The sequence below is a fragment of the Oryza sativa genome, chromosome 11 (assembly GCF_034140825.1).
Source record: "Oryza sativa Japonica Group chromosome 11, ASM3414082v1".
NCBI classification, from domain to species: domain Eukaryota; kingdom Viridiplantae; phylum Streptophyta; class Magnoliopsida; order Poales; family Poaceae; genus Oryza; species Oryza sativa.
Window position 1 is genome coordinate 1,725,674 of NC_089045.1, and position 19,686 is coordinate 1,745,359.

The window sequence follows — 19,686 nt, forward strand, 5'->3', positions numbered from 1 at the left end:
GCCTATATTACTACTTAGAAATTAACATGGAAAAATATAAATCTATATAATATTATATGGTACCTTGCCATTTGTTTTTATTCACACTTGCAATTTACGTGATATTATGCTTCATCTTCGTGAAAAATCGAGTATTTAAATTTTACAAACCAAAGGAGAAAGGTCATTTAAATACTTATGTATAATTACATGACAGGATACATAAGTATTGCTCCTCAAATATGCATAACTCTTTATTAGCTACCATCCAAATACCCAAACAAACATATCTGCCGTATAAACATGACATGCCACCCAACTTATCGATGATCTGAAAGCTTAATTACTTGGGGTTGAAGAGAATTACTATGGCACGGCCAGAAATGGTTTGAAGGTCCAAATGAGTTCCAAAAATTCAATAATAATCAAAATGAAGAACACCATTTGGTCACCTGCGTACAAAAATGTAACAATGAGAACACATCGAAAAGATGGCAGACAACAATGATGCAAACAATAGAAAGATCAGAGTTATGGTTCCTTCACAATTAATCATGTATTGGTATAAGCTATGAAGGAGCATCCAACACCCAATAATCACTACTTTTGATAAATCACTAACGTTAAGGGATAGAAATAAATATCCAGATAAAATCAAAATACGAGGTAACTATCATAAAGCTCAAGACTTGGTGCATTTAACCAGCCACGTGGTCTATTAAAGCAATGATGATTTTTTTGTTACTTATGCATAATAATGATGTCGTAAATTTACCTGGAAAGAAAAATGCATGTTGGCGTTTTTGTGCCCACGAAAACCTACATTAACCAATCATAATTAATATGCCAACAAGACCCATGATACATATCAATTCAACCATTGCATTTTTTTATAAGCAGTAATCAGCTTAGTTACTAACCACTCAAGTCAAATATTTATTCATTTTAATGATGTAATCCCTCTGTTTCAAATTACTTCTTATTCTAGGTTTGTTTTAATTTAAACATTTGTATATTTTGCCATCAACTTCTAGACATTCATGTAGTTTAATATCATAAGATTTATGTTTGTAGATTCGCCTTGATATATACTTTCATAATATATAATTCACATGTTGTTAACCTATACGATTTTCTAGAAATTAATTGTCAAGGATAGATACGTTTGCCTTAGGACAATACTAAAATGATAACTAATTTGAAATGAATGGAACAATAAAATTTATTATTATATTATAAACAAGCCAATTAAGTGTATTTTTTGGACCACTAAAATTCCACTCGTAAATCGATCTCAAGCAAAACCTGAATGGGCTCACTTGGTCGTAACATGTTGACAGCCCTAATCCTAAAATTCATTGCTTAGATGTGTGGATGGTTTTGTTTTCTTTTAGCTTGATAACTATAGACTAATTCTAGATTTTTACCACAGAAATACTAGCAAATATTTTTTTTTACTTACAGAATGCCTGCTCCTGCTGGAGCAAATGCCTTGAAGAAGGACATTAAAGTGGTGGCTAAGCCATTTGCGGTTGCTCTTTGATGCTGGGGCTATTTATTCAATAGAGAAATAAGCATTAAAACAATAATTGTATGTAGAAAAGGTTAATAAAATTTAATTAGATAACGGGATACATACCACAGAGTTGTTCTGAAGAATGAAAGAGCATGTATTGATAGTAACCTAATAAATATGTAGGAGCAAATGACAAAGCATTAGTGGCCAAGACTTGTATGATATATGTTATTCATGCAAATATTTGTTTTGCTTATAAGATATAAAAGCAATGAGTTACACTAATATTATGAGCTCAGTGGCGAAGCCAAAATTACACTTATATTTTGCAATTCTACATTTCACGTTTATAGTTTCCTATGTGTGATTGCTAGTGTAGCAACATTTTAGAAAAGACAAATTACCTAGTAACAGAATTCCTAATACTTCAGGAGCAAGAAAATTACTTGCACAAAAAAAATTCTTCAAATCTTCTAAATATTCAACTTGTTTGTTGAACCTAGAAAATTGGTTAGATGAAATTAACCTTGCTCAACCAAAAAGCAATCAAACAAATTAAAGTGTACCTTACCAAAGTTTAGTATGTTACTTTAATGCAAGAGTAGTTGTACAATGCATGAGGAAATAATGAGAGGTACCACCCTTTTATTATTGATTTGTGGCAACATATTATACTTTAGCATTAATGATGTATTCCAATACTTACTTGTACTACCATGTACACCGGTAGTTTGCACTAAAAAGTGTGGTATATGCAAATAGAGAAAAGAAAATGGAAGTACAAAAACATCCATCAGTGTGGTTTGTTATGAGCATGGATGAATAAAACTTTAGGTTTTATGTTTACTCACCACAAAGTTATTTTTAAGCATCGATGCAATATTTACTACTATGGACAACCAAGGTCTTGAGAGATATGTCATAGGAGGATAACTACAAAGAATTGCCATAGAAAGAATCTGCAACAAATAAGAGACAAACATTACTAAAATTAAATTAAAGATAAAACTTTCACTGAATAATCAAGGGAACTTGTACTTACTACTGCAACCCGAGAAGTGTTGATTATTCCTAGAACTTTCACAATATGTGGGTAGATAAATGTCTGGTATATAAGTATGCTAGCACCTATGATATAAAAGAAGATATGAGACTATACCATTAAATATGGTTTCTACAACTTAAACAAAATAGGAAAAGTTGATATTGTATAAAAAAATTTGGCAAAATTTGCTACAAGGCACTCAAAATTTATAGTCTTTGTTGTAGGATACTCAAAGAAAATGTATTTCTTACAGGACATCGTGAAAACACAGTAATTAGCCGTTGTACATTGAACACATTGTTTTTTTGTTATATCTAGTCCAAATGGAGATAAATATTTTAGAAAAGACAAGTTTGCCCATAGGGCATGCTTCTTTTTAACCCCATCAGGTCAATTTCGAACCAAACCTAGACTAGGGAGTGAGAATGAACTGCATCGAGGGAGTGAGAATGGATTGGATCTAGTTCGAACCAGTCCGAGTCATCTTACAAGCCGATCGATACAAGGGCAAATCTGTATTTTCCGTGTTGCTTCTCTCTCCATTTGCATCAAATATAATAAAATAGTACATTAAGTGTCCAACAGCTAATTACCAAGTTTTTGCGATGTTATGTAGCCAATATTTATTTCTGGCCATGTTATACCAAGTTATAATTTATGCATTGTCACGCATCAGTAGAAAAACGTCTTGCTCTTCATTTAAATATAAATACATATCAGTAAAGCTTTGTATAGTGTATTTAGCTACCCTGAATAGAATGCAAGAATATTGACCAATTTGATAACTTGACATGTACCTGTAATTGCAAGAACTTGACCAACATCCTCAGACGAGAAATTTAGTCCGCCAAATTGTTTGTCACTTTCAGACCATAGAGAAAATATCTAAAATTTGATTTCAATTATCATCAAAGGTTGGAAAACAACTTTACTAAAAATAAATTCAAAATAACATGTGCACCATATTTTTATACAGAAAGGATGCTATGAAATTAATCATCGTAAGAAGAGAACTCCCAAGACAAAGGAGAAAAAATTCCAAATAAAAAATATTAGATATCTATACAGTTATAATAAAACATATAGTAGTAGAGAAATCTTAGCATATCCATGCTATCCTAATCTAATCATTCAATTTATATATAATTTCCCTATGATTTCATCGGCGGAGAGGAACAAAATTGAAATCGAGTAATTCATTTGTCTATGTTCGTATTAATAACAAGATGTGGTGAAATTATGACCATTGGTAATTTCTCAAATGGTTCATTATAAAAAAACAAATATGGTATGTGTAGAGTTGCCTTTAAAAGCACTTCCACAGTATTATAAACTTAATAGTTTTTATAAACTTGTTATAAAATAAAATCAATGATGTAGTTTTAAAAGTTTGACTGAATGTTAAGCACCAATATAAATAGAAAATATTTAATGTTACTAAATAGTTCTTTGGGGGCACTCCCCTAGGACGAGCATGTTCAAGGGCCTCAAGGCGTATTGGTAGAACATATGTAGGTTCACAACTTGCAAGTAAAAGAAAGAAATGATAGCAATTATGCATGTAGGTTACCTCTGTTGATTAAATTTATATGTTATAATAAAACTTGTATGTGCTTCATTGTTTTCCATGAACTAATAAGTGTGTGTCCTTCAACTAAATGTTATTATCTTGTTATACACATGGCTGGGGATGAAGATGGGATGTGTCTCATCAACAATTTTTTTGACAACATCTACAAAATTAAATTATTACTTGTTCAACATATAAGTCTATATAACACAAAAATGATTGTATAAATAATAAAAATGTATTAGGATCTAGTTGATGCATGGTGAGAAATAGATATTTCAATTAAATATTTATGATATTTCAAACATTATTTTATAATGATTAAATAATCATGTGGCCCTTTCGAAGTAAATTAAGTCTCTCTTACATAAACATAGAAGCATTATTTATAGTGATAACACTATACCCTAGTTTTGTAATTGGGTGAAGTGTTTAATCGATATTTCCCAAAACATGGCAACTTTTCCTCAATTATTCAAACATCTGGACTCATTTAGCTAGGAAATACTACACCATTAGTCTAGACATAGTTGGTACATACCTCTGTGTAAGCCATGTCATCAAAGGAGACAATGCAGAAGAGAACAATAGATGACATTAATGGCCAATTTTTAAATAAGCTCTTATCTTTAGCTGGTCCAGTGTGTTGCTTGACAAACTCTTCGGAGTCAACCAAATGTGTACTCAAAGATCCAATTTTACAATCTCCATTTCTTTCTGTTGCATGTTTATGTAGTGTTTCCTGAAATTTTATGAAACACATTATTTTGAAATGAAAACACATTATTTTCCTGAAAGTATTAGCAAAATATTAATTAACTTTTGTATTTTAGTAGTTAAGATAAATTTTAGCTAAGAGAAGCATAAAAACAAGAATTATGTGTGCCCAAATTAATATCAATAAGAATAAAATTAGCTAGTTGTGCACATACCGGGAGCCAAATGCAACTTATGAGAATAACGAAGCAGAAGATCGATATACATAAACAAGGTAGAAAATATGGGAACCTAAGGAAAGATTTTCAAGAATCAGTCATTTAAGGAGTTATACCATCTAGAACAATTATATTTCCTATAACAACGATACCTTCCAAATAATGAGTTTGCTGGAAATAGAATTGGATATTTTTCTGATGGCTGTCAAATGAAATAAAAGCATCATAATAGCGTCAATGCATTGTTTAAGCATGCACCCAACTCATATGGTATTAAAATTTAGTAGGATACCTGTGCAAGATATCCACCGATAGCTGGCCCAACAATGAGACCTATTGCCCATGATGTGCTAACCTAATCATAAAAAAAGAGTGTCATAATGTAAAGTGCAATATAACTATAGTAAAAAATATTATAGAACTTTGTAGTATACCAATGACAATCCAATGGATTGATGCTCTGGTCGACAAACTTCAACGGCATAAGCCTGTAAAGCCCGGTTGTAGTATGCTAGATAGTTATAGTATTTCAATAGTGAATAGCAAATATGAATTTAGATAATTTAATCACCGTACTCTTATTGGTCCAAGTAAGCCATTCAATGAACCTATAAGAAATCGTGTAGTTATCGCCATCCAATAGTGTGTACTTAGTCCAAAGAGAGTATTGAATACAAATCTGATTTCACAACACAAGGTAAAGTAATCATAGGTGGATATAAATAAGGTAATACAAGTAATTACTAACTTGGTTCAATCGGAACTGAACTAAAAGGTACTTAAGCTGAAAAAATTCCAAAAATGATAACAGGCTTCCTCCCAATACGATCTGCTACCATCCCCCAAGCAGTGGAAGTTAAAGCTCTACCAAACATATATGACGCACCTAATATGTTGAGAATTATAATATGTCATGTTTGCGATAGATAAATGGGTGTAAAAAAACATTTGTCACTACTAAGTAAAAGCATGACCTTTGGTATTACAGACATTATAATCGCTTACCTACAAAACCTGCATAGAATCCAATGTCCTCTACTCTTTTTGCAACATGCAAGTCTCTTATCTGTTGTGGACAAGAGAAATATACAATAAAAATAAATGTTATAATCTCTTACCTATTGTGAAGAAGAGAATTAAACTATGAGCTTACCTTTTATTCAAACAATGATTAGCCAAAACATATGAGTATGAGTATACATAGCAACATATATATGACTATACATAGCTTGAAGAATTAGGAATTAGGTGGTAACTTTACTGTTATTTCCGTTTCCAAGACTACAAAAACTAGTTAATATAAATGGAAACTAGAGAAATTTGAATTGCTACATGAATGATGAATATCATTTCACGAAACCAAATGATAAAATTATGCAAGGTACAAATTCCGCTAATGAGAAATAGAAACAGCTAATTTACACTGAAACTTATACAATGTAGAGCATCTTTTGGTGCTATTGTAAATTTTACAATCATAAATACATACCATGAAGTATAAGAAGGGAAATAACGATGATATTGGCAAACCTGAAATTCAATTATAAGGATGAAATTCAATAAAAAAAATATTGTAAGGATGAAAGGTTAAAAATCTACCATGAAAGGCTCACAAGCCCGCATCAATGGAACGAGCTAAGCTAATGACAAGATAAATAAAGATGCAAAAGAGATGCAAGAAACAACAATTTAGAATTTTGCTTCAATAGTTCGACCAACGGTTACAAGCTAGAACTTTCCTTTTAGCCCCCTTAATTTTAGACACTAATACTCCCTTTATTTTTTTAACTTTTAACGTGACATTTGACCATTTCTCTTATTAATAAAATTTATATGACTCATATTTTTTTCATATTTATACTAAATTCTTGAATAAGACGAATGATTAAACATTATGCCAAAAGCCAACTGAGTCATCTATATAAAAAGAAAAAAATAGAGGTAGTACAAAATAATCCTCTATAAGATAAATTCAGGTGAACTAGAAATGACTGATAAAGCATTCACATTTTGCAATGCTGGAGGAAATGAAAAAAAATGGATATGCAAACATAATAGGGTCCGTCTAATACTTGAGCAACCATGGGTCCACGGTGTGCACGATCACGTTTACACACCTAAGATGGATTTGCTAAGGCGCGAGCGCGACGACTCAGATTTCTCGGTCATGTTTCCACGCTCGTAGGCTTCCACGTGCATCTTTTTCTCTCTTTTCTAGAATTCAGCCCAACAAAAGCAACATGGCCCAGTAAAGAAAATATATTTATATATAGACTTTACATGTCTAAAATATATATACATATATAGAAAGAGAAATTTTTTATATAGAAATTTGTGCATGTAATTTTTTATAAACATAGATTTCAACTGAATTCAACGACATGTTAATCTGTCCCAAAAAATAATATGTAGTAAATTTTATACATAGAAACTTTATGTATAGAAACTTCATACGTATAAAGTTTGTATCATATATACAAATTTAAATGAATTCATAGAATAAAAAAAGAAAAATCATGCATGCGGGTTGTGAGGCCTAACTGGTTGGTCTCACCTAAAATTCAACTTGGTCAAATAAAATTAAATGGGAAAGAGTAAAGCCTAAAAGGAAAAGGACTAGCCTAAAATGGAAGAAGTGGCTATATTCGTATTAGAGCCAAAGAGAATATCACGCTTCACGTTATAGATGGCCATATGGCCCGGGGCCCGATGGCCTGGCCGAAGACACGGCCATTTTGCTGGGCCTAAGCACGGCATGGCCTGACTGGTGTCAAGTCCGTGTCGGCATGGCCCGATAGTTGGGCCATGCCTAGGCCGATGCCTTGGCACGGTGGGCCGGCCCGGCACGGCACGATAGAAGAAAATAGTATAGGGATCCAAAATAGACTTAATCAACAATATAAGGCAATGCCAAAAGAGAGGTGTAATACAAAATAGACTTATTTCTAGTCATATAAGACAACCCAAAGAGTTGAGGGATGAAAAATAGACTTATTCTATGAAGAAACACGATGGTTTGTCGTGCCTTCCGGCTGGACCGGCATGGCCCGAGTCTTATAGGGTTGTGCCTGGGACGTGTGTGCAGCCCGTGAGCTGGCACGACACGGCCTAACATATAGGTTGGGCCGTGCTTGCCCGACTGACCTCGGCCGAGGTACGGCCGTGCTTGGGCCGTGCCGAGCCGGGCGGTCCATTTGGCCACCTATACTTCGCGTGGCATGGGATTGGTCAGAGTAAACTGATCGCGTGGGGGTGGGTGAACGCGAGCGCTCGTCCATTAGCTTTTTCGAATATAACATGAATAATAAGGAGATTGGAGAGGCAGTCAAGCAGGAAGCGAAGCATGCATGAACACGTAGGAGTATAAATGAAGCAGTGATCGATAGGAGGCGCGTACGTACATGAGACGAGGATGATGATCCAGATGTGGAAGAAGCGCATGTAGGGGATGCCCGGGTTGACCGCCTTGCTGCGCTCCACGGCGCAGGCGGGGCAGCCCTCATGGTATTGGTACGCCGTCTCCAGCACCAGCAATGGCGTCGCAGCGTCGCCTGCAGCCATCTCAGCTTCTTCCTCTCCTCTTGCTTGCTGTTCCTGAGCTCCTGACTCCAGGGTGGGATGATGAGATGTCTTGGTTCACAACCAAACTGATTTATTATGTCGGTCGATAGCGAACTGACGTTGGCTCGATTCGCCATTAATTACTATTGCGATCTTGAGCCTGCGTGGCATTGCTGTTAGTCTCACACTCGAGCTCAATTAATCTCCATCTCCACCGCGAGTCCGACGAAAAATAAATGTAGTGCACAGCACACAGCGTATCAATGGCGACTGTTTTTGAATGTGAGAGATTAGCAGATGGTGATGGACTGATGGCTATGGTTATGTCTCTGTTGCTGTTTAATTTGCTGATGTCTCTGCCATGGCACCATGGCAAGATGCACATATGCAATTTGGGCCTAGTTTAGCTTCAAAAGTTTACAGGCCTCGTGAGAAAGGCCCATCCTAACATCCCCTCTCTGTTGTCATCGTCTTCCTTTCCTTTCCTTTCCTTTCCTTGGCGGCCGGCCATGGCCTATGGCTTTCTCTGCCGTAACTCGAGTTGTTGATGGTGGAGGAAGAAGAGAAGCAGAGCAGCGTGGGGAGGTGGCGGTGTAGGTGGCTCGTCGACGTCGGCCGGTGGCGCCCCTCCCCCGCTGAGTTCCAAGCCGCCGCCGCCCTCCTCCCGCCGCACGACCGCCCCGCCATCCACAGGTTTTTCCAACCAATTCCTCTTCCCCCACATTGATTCCACCCACTCACTACTGAAATTCAATTCAGCCTCTAGATTTTTCTCCTCCTCCTCACGAGTCACGACCTCACCGCTGCAGGTTCGTCAGAGAAGATGACAGGAAACGGGCGCTCGTCAGTCGCCTTCTCCAATACTCGCTCGTGCACCATGCTCTTGGAATCCCATTCCACCAAATTCGCATCAACCGCACGCTTGAAGGGAAGCCCTACCTGGTAGTAGTAGTAGATATTCCCATCAATTAGTTCATGTCTGCTCTGCATCCCAAATCCATCTCTTTCAGTTTCACGTTTACAGTCTGTCAGTTTCTGAAGCCCAAATTGCAACTGATCACGTCTGCTGTTGCAGCAGAATAAAAATGCCAACTTTCCTGGCTTCAACTTCAACACGTCGCATCAGGGGGAGTACGTTGGCATAGCATCTGAGCCTCTCTGCCTCGTTGGCCTGGACATTGTGTGCATCTCCAAGCCTCAACGAGAAACTGCCCTGGAGTTCATCAACAATTTCACTTCCTATCTCACTGATCATGAGTGGAACTGCATTGTTACTGCAGGCAGCCATGATGGTATGCTAACTGAGTTCTACAGGTATATGAATTTGTTCTTGTTCAATTTTTTTTATTTTCAGAACAACTGCAGGGTGCTGATCATGTTTACAAGCCAAAATTTGTGGAGTTACTTAAGATTTAACGATTGTCTGTTTTTGTAGGTATTGGTGTCTTAAAGAAGCATTTGTCAAAGCTACAGGTGCTGGCGTTGGATTTGGGTTGCAACGTTTGGAATTCCACCATATGAATTGGACTAATATTTCTCTCCGTATTGATGGAGAAGAGGATAGGAAATGGAGGTTTTGGCTTTTCAAGATTGATGAAAAGCATTTGGTATGTCTGAATTTTTTCACAACATCTACAGTGCCTAAACTTTGGCTCTTGTACTTCTAGTTTTGGTCTTGTGATAGGTTATTTGCTTACGATTATCAACACCATTGCAGGCATCCATTGCGAAAGGGCATCCAGAGGATGCTATTGACAGCTTCAGGAGAACATTATCTGATGTGGTTATTCAGGAGGGAGAATTGCATACGGCAATAGAAATTCCAGAAGAAGCTTTCACTCTATTGACAGTGGAACAACTTATACAGTTACATGATTAAATGGTCTTCTTGAATTTTGCGGTGACATATTAATGCAGGACTAAAATCAACAAATTGTGAGTGTATCCTGAAAGTTAAAATATATACATAGCACACCAAAATTAGGAAAAGTATCCTTGTATTTGCTCTCGGTGCTTCTGCAGAAATGAGAGCTTAGGGGTTAGGGCCTGTTTTTTTTTTTCATAACAGAGAAGACACTTGATATTGTAAGCTTTGACTAGTTTGGTAGTGTTTGCAAAGGCCCATTTTTTTAGGCAATTGTAAAGGCAGATTGATGATTGTTCACTGGAAAAATCTAATCAAAAAAACTATTAGCAGCCAATTGATGATTGGTCACAGGAAAATCTAACCAGAAACAATTATTAGCAGCCAAGAATAGCCCGCGACCAAACCTACGAGACGCTGAAAATCCAAACGGAAACAACTACCGCTCACTTCTTCCCGCCATTTCCTCTCAACCCATCAAACTCACACACCCATTTCTTCCTTCTACCAAAAATTCTCTCTCCGATCCGTGCCTCTCCGTCGCCGGAGCAGGCACGCGCGAATCCCACCGACGCCATGGGCCAGTGCTGCACGGGTGGCGGGAAGGCCGTCGCCGGCGACGAGGCAGAGCCGGGGACCTCCAAGGCGGCGCCGCCGAGCCGCGGCACCTCCTCCAAAAATGGGTCCGCCAAGCAGCAGCCGTGCTCGCCGGCGGCCAAGGCGGCGGCGACGGAAGCGGCGGCGGCGGCGTCGTCGTCCAAGAAGCCGGCAGGCCCCATCGGCGAGGTGCTGGAGCGGCCGATGGAGGAGGTTCGCACGACGTACTCCATCGGCAAGGAGCTCGGGCGCGGGCAGTTCGGCGTGACCCACCTGTGCACCCACAAGGCCACCGGCGAGAAGCTGGCGTGCAAGACGATCGCGAAGCGGAAGCTGGCGAACAAGGAGGACGTCGACGACGTCCGCCGCGAGGTGCAGATCATGCACCACCTCTCCGGCCAGCCAAACATCGTCGACCTCCGCGGCGCCTACGAGGACAAGCACAACGTCCACCTCGTGATGGAGCTCTGCGCCGGCGGCGAGCTCTTCGACCGCATCATCGCGCGGGGCCACTACACGGAGCGCGCCGCGGCGGCGCTCCTCCGCGCCATCGTCGGGATCGTGCACACCTGCCACTCCATGGGGGTGATCCACCGGGACCTCAAGCCGGAGAACTTCCTGCTGCTGAGCAAGGGGGACGACGCGCCGCTCAAGGCCACCGACTTCGGCCTCTCCGTCTTCTTCAAGGAAGGCGAGGTGTTCCGCGACATCGTCGGCAGCGCCTACTACATCGCGCCGGAGGTGCTCAAGAGGAAGTACGGCCCCGAGGCCGACATCTGGAGCATCGGCGTCATGCTCTACATCTTCCTCGCCGGCGTGCCGCCCTTCTGGGCCGAGTCGGAGAACGCCATCTTCACCGCCATCCTTCGCGGACAGATCGACCTCGCCAGTGAGCCATGGCCGAAGATCTCCTCTGGAGCCAAGGACCTCGTCAGGAAGATGCTCAACATCAACCCCAAGGAGAGGCTTACAGCATTCCAAGTGCTCAGTAAGTTTATTTGTTACAGATTAATTACTCAAATCTGCTCCTTTTTTTTTCATATAGAGGTACAGTTTGGATTAATTTTCCCTTTATTGGTGTCAGAATTAAATTTGGATTCATTTGGATCAATTTGGATTTGCAGATCACCCGTGGATCAAAGAAGATGGGGATGCTCCTGATGTACCACTTGACAATGTTGTTCTCAACAGGCTCAAGCAGTTCAGGGCCATGAACCAGTTCAAGAAAGCTGCACTGAGGGTAAATATTACTCTTAATCACATCATCAGGGTAGATATATGCATCTTAATTGTTGTTTTGAATCTTCTGTAGATTATAGCCGGATGCCTGTCAGAGGAGGAGATCAAGGGGCTGAAGGAGATGTTCAAGAACATCGACAAGGACAATAGTGGGACCATTACGCTTGAGGAGCTCAAAAATGGGTTAGCAAAGCAGGGCACCAAGTTTTCAGACAACGAAATTGAGCAACTGATGGAAGCAGTGAGTCCTCATAGTGAAGCTACAAACTTAGTTCAGTTCGAGATGAAATGCTAAAACTGACAGGACTCCTGGAAATTCCTTTCAACTTTCAGGCTGATGCTGATGGCAATGGAATTATCGACTATGAGGAGTTCGTCACCGCGACAGTGCACATGAACAAAATGGATCGAGAAGAGCACCTTTACACGGCATTCCAGTACTTTGACAAGGATAATAGTGGGTAAGTTAAGGATAGCAAAAACTGATATAACTGAATTCTGAACTTCAGGGATTTGTACACATTTATGCCATCCCTCTTGCAGGTACATCACAAAGGAAGAGCTCGAGCAAGCCTTGAAGGAACAAGGGTTATACGACGCCAACGAGATCAAGGATGTCATCACAGATGCAGACTCTAATAATGTAAGGAAGAAATGCTCTTTAAATTGTGTTCATGCAAAACAGATGAAATCGATAAAGCTGAAAATATTTGTCCTATCAAGAGACGCTGAATGCATTTTTCACATGTAGGATGGGCGGATAGATTATTCAGAGTTTGTGGCCATGATGAGGAAAGGATCAGGCTGTGCAGAAGCAACAAACCCAAAGAAGAAGAGGCGAGATCTAGTTCTATAGCGAAACAGGGTAGTGTGTATAGTGGCTGGTTTGTGCACAATTTCAAACATGATGTGCATTTACCACGAGTGTAATGTATACAATGGAATTTTCTTTCCAATTGCATATTTGCATTTCAGGTTGGGCTCAGGTTCATGTTTGGTCTTGCACATTGTCCTGGCTAGTTGTTGGGAAGATGGATTTGTTCCTTCTTTCTGTTCAGTCATCTTGTACACTACATGATTGAATCCTACCTGATTAGAAAGCCCAAAAGATTACTGGTACATTCAACAAGAACAGAGAAAGCATGCCTCTACTGCTTGTTGACAGATAAACCATTGAGGGAAGAACAGTAAAATGGTTGGAGGTTTTCAGAACTTTCAAACACGTAATGAAGCACTCTGCAGGATCAGTTGTTAAACATATGTTCCTTCCACCCCAGGAAATAACTAAGTTAATAGGATCCTGATCAGAATAAATGGCTTGAGCCAAACAGTGGTTTTCATTTACTATGTTATAGCCAGATGAGTATGAGACGATAAGAGATACATAAAGGTAGTTTCAAGAAACAATATTCATCAGATCTAGTTTCCTCGGTAATTTTACAAGGATGTGATGATGCAGTTGAGTAGCATTATGAAGCAAGACCTGGAGTGCGGAGATCTACTCATATCTGAAGAGCATCACAATATTACCTGCCTATAAAATTTTCTTCACTCCATATCAATGAAGAATCCAGGGTTTCATCGAACTAACCAAGTAATAAAACAACTGAAAATTTAAAATATACAATGTCAATTCAAAGTTAAACAAATGCATGCATAAATAAAGCATACCAAAAGCAAGTTCACTATCACTAGGGTGAACAAAAATATATCTCAAGTTTTTTACCAGATAAATTGGGGATTCTCACCTTCCTTTCACATCCACCAAATTGTGAAGCTACTCCTAAACTGGTTATAAAAATGAACACTTCCATCAAACAGATTTTTCTCAAGGAGTGTCACGCACATACCTAGGAATAAAATCATTTAGCAGTTTGTAGAGAACCATTGGCTTGTAGTGCTTCACGCTCCTTTTGACGACGTTCTCTCTAAATTGGCCACGAGATTACACATCAAGAAAACTTCAAATTGTATGTAATATATCAAGAACATGGTATAGAAAGGAAGAACATCATAATAGCACAAAGATGGTCCTAGAAGGGCACTCTTTATTGTAAAAATTTGTGGGTAGGGAATATGGAATTTCTTCACCAAATTGTCTGTCGAAAGGAAGAGTTAGGGATGGTTTGTTCCCGAAATCTATGGAGGTAGTCTTTTTTTTTTCTGTTAACCGCACCGGCGGCACGTAAGATAATGATTGTACTAAGCATGCTGATCTCCGGTTCTTAAACGGGTTTAATCAACCAAAATTGAACAGCCCTAGGCAGAGTAGTTGATATGACATGATAATTACATGGCAGATACGATGTTCCCCCAAACTAATATTCAAAAGTGAAAATTGTTGGGTCAATGCAGCGAACACGAACTACTGAATTAGTAGTCCTTAAGCCCGGCAATGGCATATGGTGCTAATCATAAAATAGAAGAAAGTTGCAGCACAGCCGCGAGGCATTTCCACAAACAGCTGGCGCGCATGCTCGAGACAAGAAACAATCAACAGATGCACGGATCAAACGGTGCGGGCAAAGGCTTGACCAAGCTGTAGTAGGGCAAGAGGATCAAAGCGTTGGCTTGGGAGATCGGAGTGGGGGATGAAGGTGGGTGAAGAAGAAAAGAGGGAGGCGGCGTACCCTGCGTTCCCAGTAGGGGTGGAAGCAGACGAAGTCGTAGACGGGGGTGATGGTGTTGAGGAGCACCAGGTTGACTCCCGTGAACAGCAGCAGCCCCGTCATCGGCCGCGCGCGGTGCGGCATCCTCCCCTCCTCCTTTCCTCTCCTCTCCTCTCCTCTCCTCCTCGCCTTCTTCCCGATTAGTCGACAACTAAACGCAGAGGTTGGCTGGGCGACCTCGCTGGCGCGCCGTCCACCTCCTGTGCTGCTGCTCCTTCGCCGGCGGGTGTCGCGAGTTCCGCCGCTGGCCGGCGCGCCGGCGTGTGACAGAGTGTGCGGCGTGGAAGGGTTTTCTCCCTCCTCCTGACGTGATGGTGTACATGGGCCTCAACATGCGGCCCAATATAAAGCCCACGTACGTGGCTGAGGCCGAATACATGGCCCGTAAGCAGACGTCCAGCCCACCCCTCGGTGAGCAAGCCCATCTTAGAGCAGAGCCTAGCTGGCTCGGGAGCGAAAACTCCGACCCCGCCACCTCAGCGGCATATGTCACGAAAATATGACATGCCATTGCTTAGAACACAGTATGTTTCAATGTTTTCAATGGATGGACTCAGGTACAACAAAACTGCATTACAAATTTGCAGACAGATGCATTTAATACAAAAAAACAAAAAACAAAATGAAATTCGTGTTGATAGCCTCTCAGATCATCAGAACCAACAATTGCAACTGATGGCATAGTCTTCTAACACCAAGTAGTAATACAGTGGAGGTTTCTGAGGCTAATGCTTCATGATATCTATCTAGTGCACAATGGATCTGAAAATCTTCGGTCGAGATCCTTCGAGTTCGTAAATCCTTCTGATAAAACGGTATTTACACCAGCTCACATGGTCCTGAAATAATCTGCTAGCCTCCGACAACTATCTAAGTCGTACACCCCACAAAAAAAAAACTATCTAAGTCGTACTAATATCAACTTTGCTCTTGGAAATTTGGAAGGCTGGGGTGATCCAGCTGCCACAGTTGCACTGGATTCCTGACCAGTTGAAATATCCTAGCCGTGCTCCGCAGTGGATACACGATAGCTTCCCCTCCAAAGCACCGTCTTCCACTGTTCCATCATTAACAAAAGCACCAATTAGAAATGATAAAACAAACAGAATCTTTTTTCTTTTTCTTTTTTTTTTGCCGGGTCAGCCAAAGGTTGGCCGACCAATTACAGAATCACATGACAGATTGGACGAGCACTCAGTAGTAAACACAGGTTTGCTATGAACCACATCAATAGGAGATCAACATGAAAAGTCATTTGTGACCGTAGGTAACTGCAAAGGGCTGAATTACGAGGGTGAATTACCTGGAGTCATCCACTTCAGAGGCTCAACAAACAACGATGAGCAATCTTGTTCTTTGCTATATGATCGCTCTCCCTTTCTTTTGTTTTGCCACTGAAAGCAAGATTCACCCTCACCAGGAGTATGGCTCACAACATTGCCCTGCACAGCAACAATTCTCCTGCATTTTTTGCAGCGGTATGCTGTTTGTTGGGTTTGTTTGTTTGGTAAATCCTGAGTAGAAGAATTAGGCTGTCCAGAAAGACCAGGATCATCTTCAAATACATAGCTTCCTATTTTCTCTCCAATTTTGTAGGATTGGCCTGCGAGAAGTAAAAAAAAAATTGACAGATTTAGTGAAAAGTGGCAAAGTAAGAGACTATGCATAAGAGAAAGGACAAAGGTGAAACAGTAAAGTACCCAAATCTGACCATTTGTCAAAGATTTTTCATAAGTAAGAAACAAAAGTAAGCAATATTGAGAAGTGTATGACTGCTTTATTTTCAACAGGACTGCATGAATAGCACTCTTAGTCATGGATAATTAAAAAAAAGCAGGAAAACATCAAATATATCATGATTCACAGACATGCAATGTTGAAATTTACTAAAACAAAGAATTTACATTTCCATTTTTTAAATAAATGCTAACCAGTGGCCAGAATCTTCACAGTTTCCCTGACATAATAACCACACAACCTGTCCAACAGTAACAAAGAATCCAAGATGAATTATGACTAACCTAGCAATTTTAAACGGAAACGCTTGTATAGAGGACTTGAAGTATCAACTTTGAAGCCCATTTCTTCAAACAGTTTCAACTGCAATTTACAACACATTCAACAAATAAATAAAAGAAATCTAAGAGCAATAGGGTGCAAACAGATCACAAAGGATTACCTGCTCAAGAAAACCGTCATTTGGGCAGGCTGACTCATTGACTTCCTTAAGAGACTCTAGTGCTTCTGAAACAAGACAAAAAGCATGGCATGTCACCAGCGTGTATCAAAAAGACAACTCAGGTATTCATCTGGAGTAATAACCAAAGCAACGACTGAAAAATCACCCATTTTGTTGGAATAGTCGAACCTTCCAGAGATTTTTGTTCTGTTCTCATAAGATAAGCAACGATGATGGTAGCACTGCAACAAGATACAAATAAATATACAAGTATTAATTTATTTGTTACAAATGAACAACAGTGAACAGGAGATACATCGCTGTTAACCAATATATTTGTTATAACCAATGCATCAGGACAGGCAAAAATATCCAACTTGTCAAAACAGAGCATGATACAGGGATTCACATTCCATCATATGCTTATGATTAATTGATAAATTCTTGGAACAAAATTCACAATGTCCATTTGGCTAAAACGGAAGTATGCCTAACAGATATATGTAACATTCCAGAACTAAAAATATCTGATGAACTTCACTTTGATTAGCACACGACACTAAAGATGAACTTCACTTTGATTAGCACACGACACTAAAGATGACAGAAAAGCACAAATTACTCGGAACATTAGTGTTGGTAAATATTAATCGTACCTCCTTGAGACCCCAGCAAAGCAATGGACAAGGACGTTCCCCTCCTTCCTGCCCTCATCGATGAAATCAAGACACGGCTCGAGGTGATCGAGCAGGTTCTCCTCCTCGGTGTCCCGCAGCGGCACGGCCATCCGCGTGACCCGCAGCCCGACCCCAGCGCGCTCCACCACCCGCAACAGCCGCCCGGGGGCCACGGCGGAGACCGGCGGCGCGCCCTCCTCCCCGGCGACCACGCGGCGGACCTCCTCGGTGGGGATGGAGAGGCCCGGGCGGCAGTCGGTGATGAAGGAGATGGATGCGGAGCTGACGACGGAGAGGAGGTGGGTGAAGCCGCCGGTGTCCGCGGCGGTGGTGGTGAGCGCGGCGATGGCGTCGTTGATGTCGCCGAAGAAGAGGCGCTCGCGGACGAGGTGAGGCATGGCGACGGGAGGGGAGGGGAGACCTGGGAAGGTGGAATCCGATGGCGCGAGGTGGGAGGAAGGTGGAGCAAAACCCTAGCAGAGCAACGTCGTGGGACTCTGGCTGGTGGCGCCGCCTGAGTTTCAGTGTCGCAATGGAGAAGACGACAAGGGGTTTTTTCGTTTTTATACAATCTTTTACAAAAATCCAATTCTACACAATCAAAAAAACCAAACAACTACTACTCCCTCATAGGGATGAAATCGGATTAGTTTCGGTCAGATCTCGCATTTCTCATATTCTAACCTATATTTTGTTAGCCTTATCTTAACCTTGGCTTTGACCGTGTCTCCCGTGCAATTTCAATACATATGGCGCAAAACGATTCCACATATATATCGAGGTCAGAATAGGATCGGGTGTTTTCATGTCTCATCGTAGCGTCCGATTTGTCTTGATAGGTGATTGATAATTAGAATCGGGTCGGATATGGATAGTGTCGAATATGAATACAAACACAGCGGGCATAAATACGGGACGAATAGGTATCAAAATGGGTATGAACGCTACCGGTTACGAATACCAATTAAGATATTAAGTCAAAGCAACAACCATATATACCAAGTGGAGTAGAAGATAGCCAGTCAACTATTTTATATATCCATAATGTGACTATATTAGGGGCTTAGGGCGTAGATTGCCTAATATTATCCACATACTCCACATCGTTAATCATTGGCAGTTTTTAACAATGTAAAAATCTTGCCAGCAGTATCTCATATGTCATAAACTCACATAATCACATTTGTAATTATATCACTGAGAAAAAAAACCATTTATGTTCGTTTGACCAGTGACGAGTTGCTTACTTCTAGAGGAGATCAGGATGTTGCAGGATGATGGCCTCGACTACTGAGACGTCGAGGAGCCAAACACGGCAAGGGGTCAACGAAGCGAAGGGGAACCGAGTTAAGGGAGATGTAACGCAGCGACTCGCGACGGTTGCCGTCGGTGGTGCGACGACCATAGCAGTCCCGACAACTCGCAATAGTGGCTGACGGCGGCATGACGGGCGCAAGGCAACATGCAACGTGCGGTGGCAGGACGAACACGAAGGTTAGACTCCATGCTTTTGGACTATATTATTGGTTTGTGCGTTGCATTGGGCTAGGCTAGATGATGCTATCCAGATAATATCCAGATAGTTTGCTGGGTAATATCCGTATTATTTATCGGGTACTCCGTATCCATCAAATACCGCCCTCCAAACTAGATCTCATATCCACCAAAAAGTAAAATTCGGCTTCGATATCCGTACAAGCACCCAATTATTCGGATTTTTGACCCGAAATTGTCCCAAAATAATACGAGCGGGCAGGCATACGGGAAATATCCATCTCATTTTTACCCTACCCCCTCCATCCAAGCTAAGACCAGATAGAACATTTCACAGTACAACAAATCTAAACAGGTTTGA

General features: G+C 40.6%; 5 protein-coding genes across 11 annotated transcripts; 2 read left to right on the top strand and 3 right to left on the bottom strand.

Moving 5' to 3' along the window:
* Positions 1-45: 45 nt before the first annotated feature.
* Positions 46-8,687, bottom strand: LOC4349712 (protein ZINC INDUCED FACILITATOR-LIKE 1). Of its 5 annotated transcripts, XM_066305252.1 has the most exons (17): positions 8,447-8,687; positions 6,535-6,575; positions 6,051-6,111; positions 5,829-5,931; positions 5,622-5,724; positions 5,480-5,533; positions 5,338-5,400; positions 5,198-5,247; positions 5,043-5,118; positions 4,652-4,852; positions 3,338-3,425; positions 2,538-2,623; positions 2,347-2,454; positions 1,619-1,663; positions 1,442-1,530; positions 755-798; positions 53-431 (listed from the first exon to the last, which is right to left on the bottom strand). In XM_066305252.1, the coding sequence occupies exons 1-17, from the start codon at positions 8,604-8,606 to the stop codon at positions 346-348; spliced, it is 1,458 nt and encodes a 485-aa protein (XP_066161349.1). In that variant the 5' UTR covers positions 8,607-8,687; the 3' UTR covers positions 53-345. The 5 variants fall into 5 exon arrangements, with proteins under 5 accessions (XP_015617741.1, XP_015617739.1, XP_066161348.1 ...); XM_015762255.3 differs by lacking the exon at positions 5,829-5,931 and having other exon boundaries at positions 46-431; positions 8,447-8,661; XM_015762253.3 differs by lacking the exons at positions 5,829-5,931; positions 6,535-6,575 and having other exon boundaries at positions 46-431.
* Positions 8,688-9,007: 320 nt separating this feature from the next.
* LOC4349713 (L-aminoadipate-semialdehyde dehydrogenase-phosphopantetheinyl transferase) lies at positions 9,008-10,807 on the top strand. Of its 3 annotated transcripts, none has more exons than NM_001423146.1 (5): positions 9,008-9,299; positions 9,416-9,548; positions 9,685-9,920; positions 10,042-10,213; positions 10,324-10,807. In NM_001423146.1, exons 1-5 carry the CDS (start codon positions 9,154-9,156, stop codon positions 10,483-10,485), a joined length of 849 nt encoding a protein of 282 aa, NP_001410075.1. In that variant the 5' UTR covers positions 9,008-9,153; the 3' UTR covers positions 10,486-10,807. The 3 variants fall into 3 exon arrangements, 2 of the variants coding, with proteins under 2 accessions (NP_001410075.1, XP_015617749.1); XM_015762263.3 differs by having other exon boundaries at positions 9,105-9,299; positions 9,682-9,920; NR_186753.1 differs by having other exon boundaries at positions 9,008-9,548.
* A 167-nt stretch (positions 10,808-10,974) lies between these two features.
* Positions 10,975-13,435, top strand: LOC4349714 (calcium-dependent protein kinase 25-like). Its single transcript, NM_001423147.1, has 6 exons — positions 10,975-12,055; positions 12,192-12,307; positions 12,380-12,547; positions 12,640-12,767; positions 12,850-12,949; positions 13,058-13,435. Exons 1-6 carry the CDS (start codon positions 11,047-11,049, stop codon positions 13,160-13,162), a joined length of 1,626 nt encoding a protein of 541 aa, NP_001410076.1. The 5' UTR covers positions 10,975-11,046; the 3' UTR covers positions 13,163-13,435.
* Positions 13,436-13,616: 181 nt separating this feature from the next.
* On the bottom strand, positions 13,617-15,255 carry LOC9272420 (uncharacterized). The gene is made up of 3 exons (XM_015762265.3): positions 14,937-15,255; positions 14,157-14,234; positions 13,617-13,912 (listed from the first exon to the last, which is right to left on the bottom strand). Exons 1-2 carry the CDS (start codon positions 15,057-15,059, stop codon positions 14,169-14,171), a joined length of 189 nt encoding a protein of 62 aa, XP_015617751.1. The 5' UTR covers positions 15,060-15,255; the 3' UTR covers positions 13,617-13,912; positions 14,157-14,168.
* Positions 15,256-15,530: 275 nt separating this feature from the next.
* On the bottom strand, positions 15,531-18,377 carry LOC4349715 (dual specificity protein phosphatase 12). Its single transcript, NM_001423145.1, has 6 exons — positions 17,811-18,377; positions 17,344-17,396; positions 17,155-17,219; positions 16,997-17,075; positions 16,279-16,578; positions 15,531-16,032 (listed from the first exon to the last, which is right to left on the bottom strand). Exons 1-6 carry the CDS (start codon positions 18,227-18,229, stop codon positions 15,878-15,880), a joined length of 1,071 nt encoding a protein of 356 aa, NP_001410074.1. The 5' UTR covers positions 18,230-18,377; the 3' UTR covers positions 15,531-15,877.
* Positions 18,378-19,686: the final 1,309 nt, after the last annotated feature.

Excerpts from the sequence above, each read along its gene's own strand:
- LOC4349712 (XM_066305252.1), bottom strand. The coding sequence starts at position 8,606 with ATGGCTGCAGGCGACGCTGCGACGCCATTGCTGGTGCTGGAGACGGCG. Across the intron at positions 5,932-6,050 it reads ATTCTATGCAGGTTTTGTAG|GTGCGTCATATATGTTTGGT; the intron begins GTAAGCGATTAT and ends TCAACATATTAG. Across the intron at positions 5,248-5,337 it reads TCGGTGGATATCTTGCACAG|CCATCAGAAAAATATCCAAT; the intron begins GTATCCTACTAA and ends TTCATTTGACAG.
- LOC4349713 (XM_015762263.3), top strand. The coding sequence starts at position 9,154 with ATGGTGGAGGAAGAAGAGAAGCAGAGCAGCGTGGGGAGGTGGCGGTGT. Across the intron at positions 9,921-10,041 it reads ATGCTAACTGAGTTCTACAG|GTATTGGTGTCTTAAAGAAG; the intron begins GTATATGAATTT and ends CTGTTTTTGTAG. Across the intron at positions 10,214-10,323 it reads AGATTGATGAAAAGCATTTG|GCATCCATTGCGAAAGGGCA; the intron begins GTATGTCTGAAT and ends ACACCATTGCAG.
- LOC4349714 (NM_001423147.1), top strand. The coding sequence starts at position 11,047 with ATGGGCCAGTGCTGCACGGGTGGCGGGAAGGCCGTCGCCGGCGACGAG. Across the intron at positions 12,548-12,639 it reads TTGAGCAACTGATGGAAGCA|GCTGATGCTGATGGCAATGG; the intron begins GTGAGTCCTCAT and ends TTCAACTTTCAG. Across the intron at positions 12,950-13,057 it reads CAGATGCAGACTCTAATAAT|GATGGGCGGATAGATTATTC; the intron begins GTAAGGAAGAAA and ends TTTCACATGTAG.
- LOC9272420 (XM_015762265.3), bottom strand. The coding sequence starts at position 15,059 with ATGCCGCACCGCGCGCGGCCGATGACGGGGCTGCTGCTGTTCACGGGA. Across the intron at positions 14,235-14,936 it reads ACCCCTACTGGGAACGCAGG|AGAGAACGTCGTCAAAAGGA; the intron begins GTACGCCGCCTC and ends TGGCCAATTTAG.
- LOC4349715 (NM_001423145.1), bottom strand. The coding sequence starts at position 18,229 with ATGCCTCACCTCGTCCGCGAGCGCCTCTTCTTCGGCGACATCAACGAC. Across the intron at positions 17,397-17,810 it reads TTTGCTGGGGTCTCAAGGAG|TGCTACCATCATCGTTGCTT; the intron begins GTACGATTAATA and ends ATCTTGTTGCAG. Across the intron at positions 16,033-16,278 it reads TCTGAAGTGGATGACTCCAG|TGGAAGACGGTGCTTTGGAG; the intron begins GTAATTCACCCT and ends ATGATGGAACAG.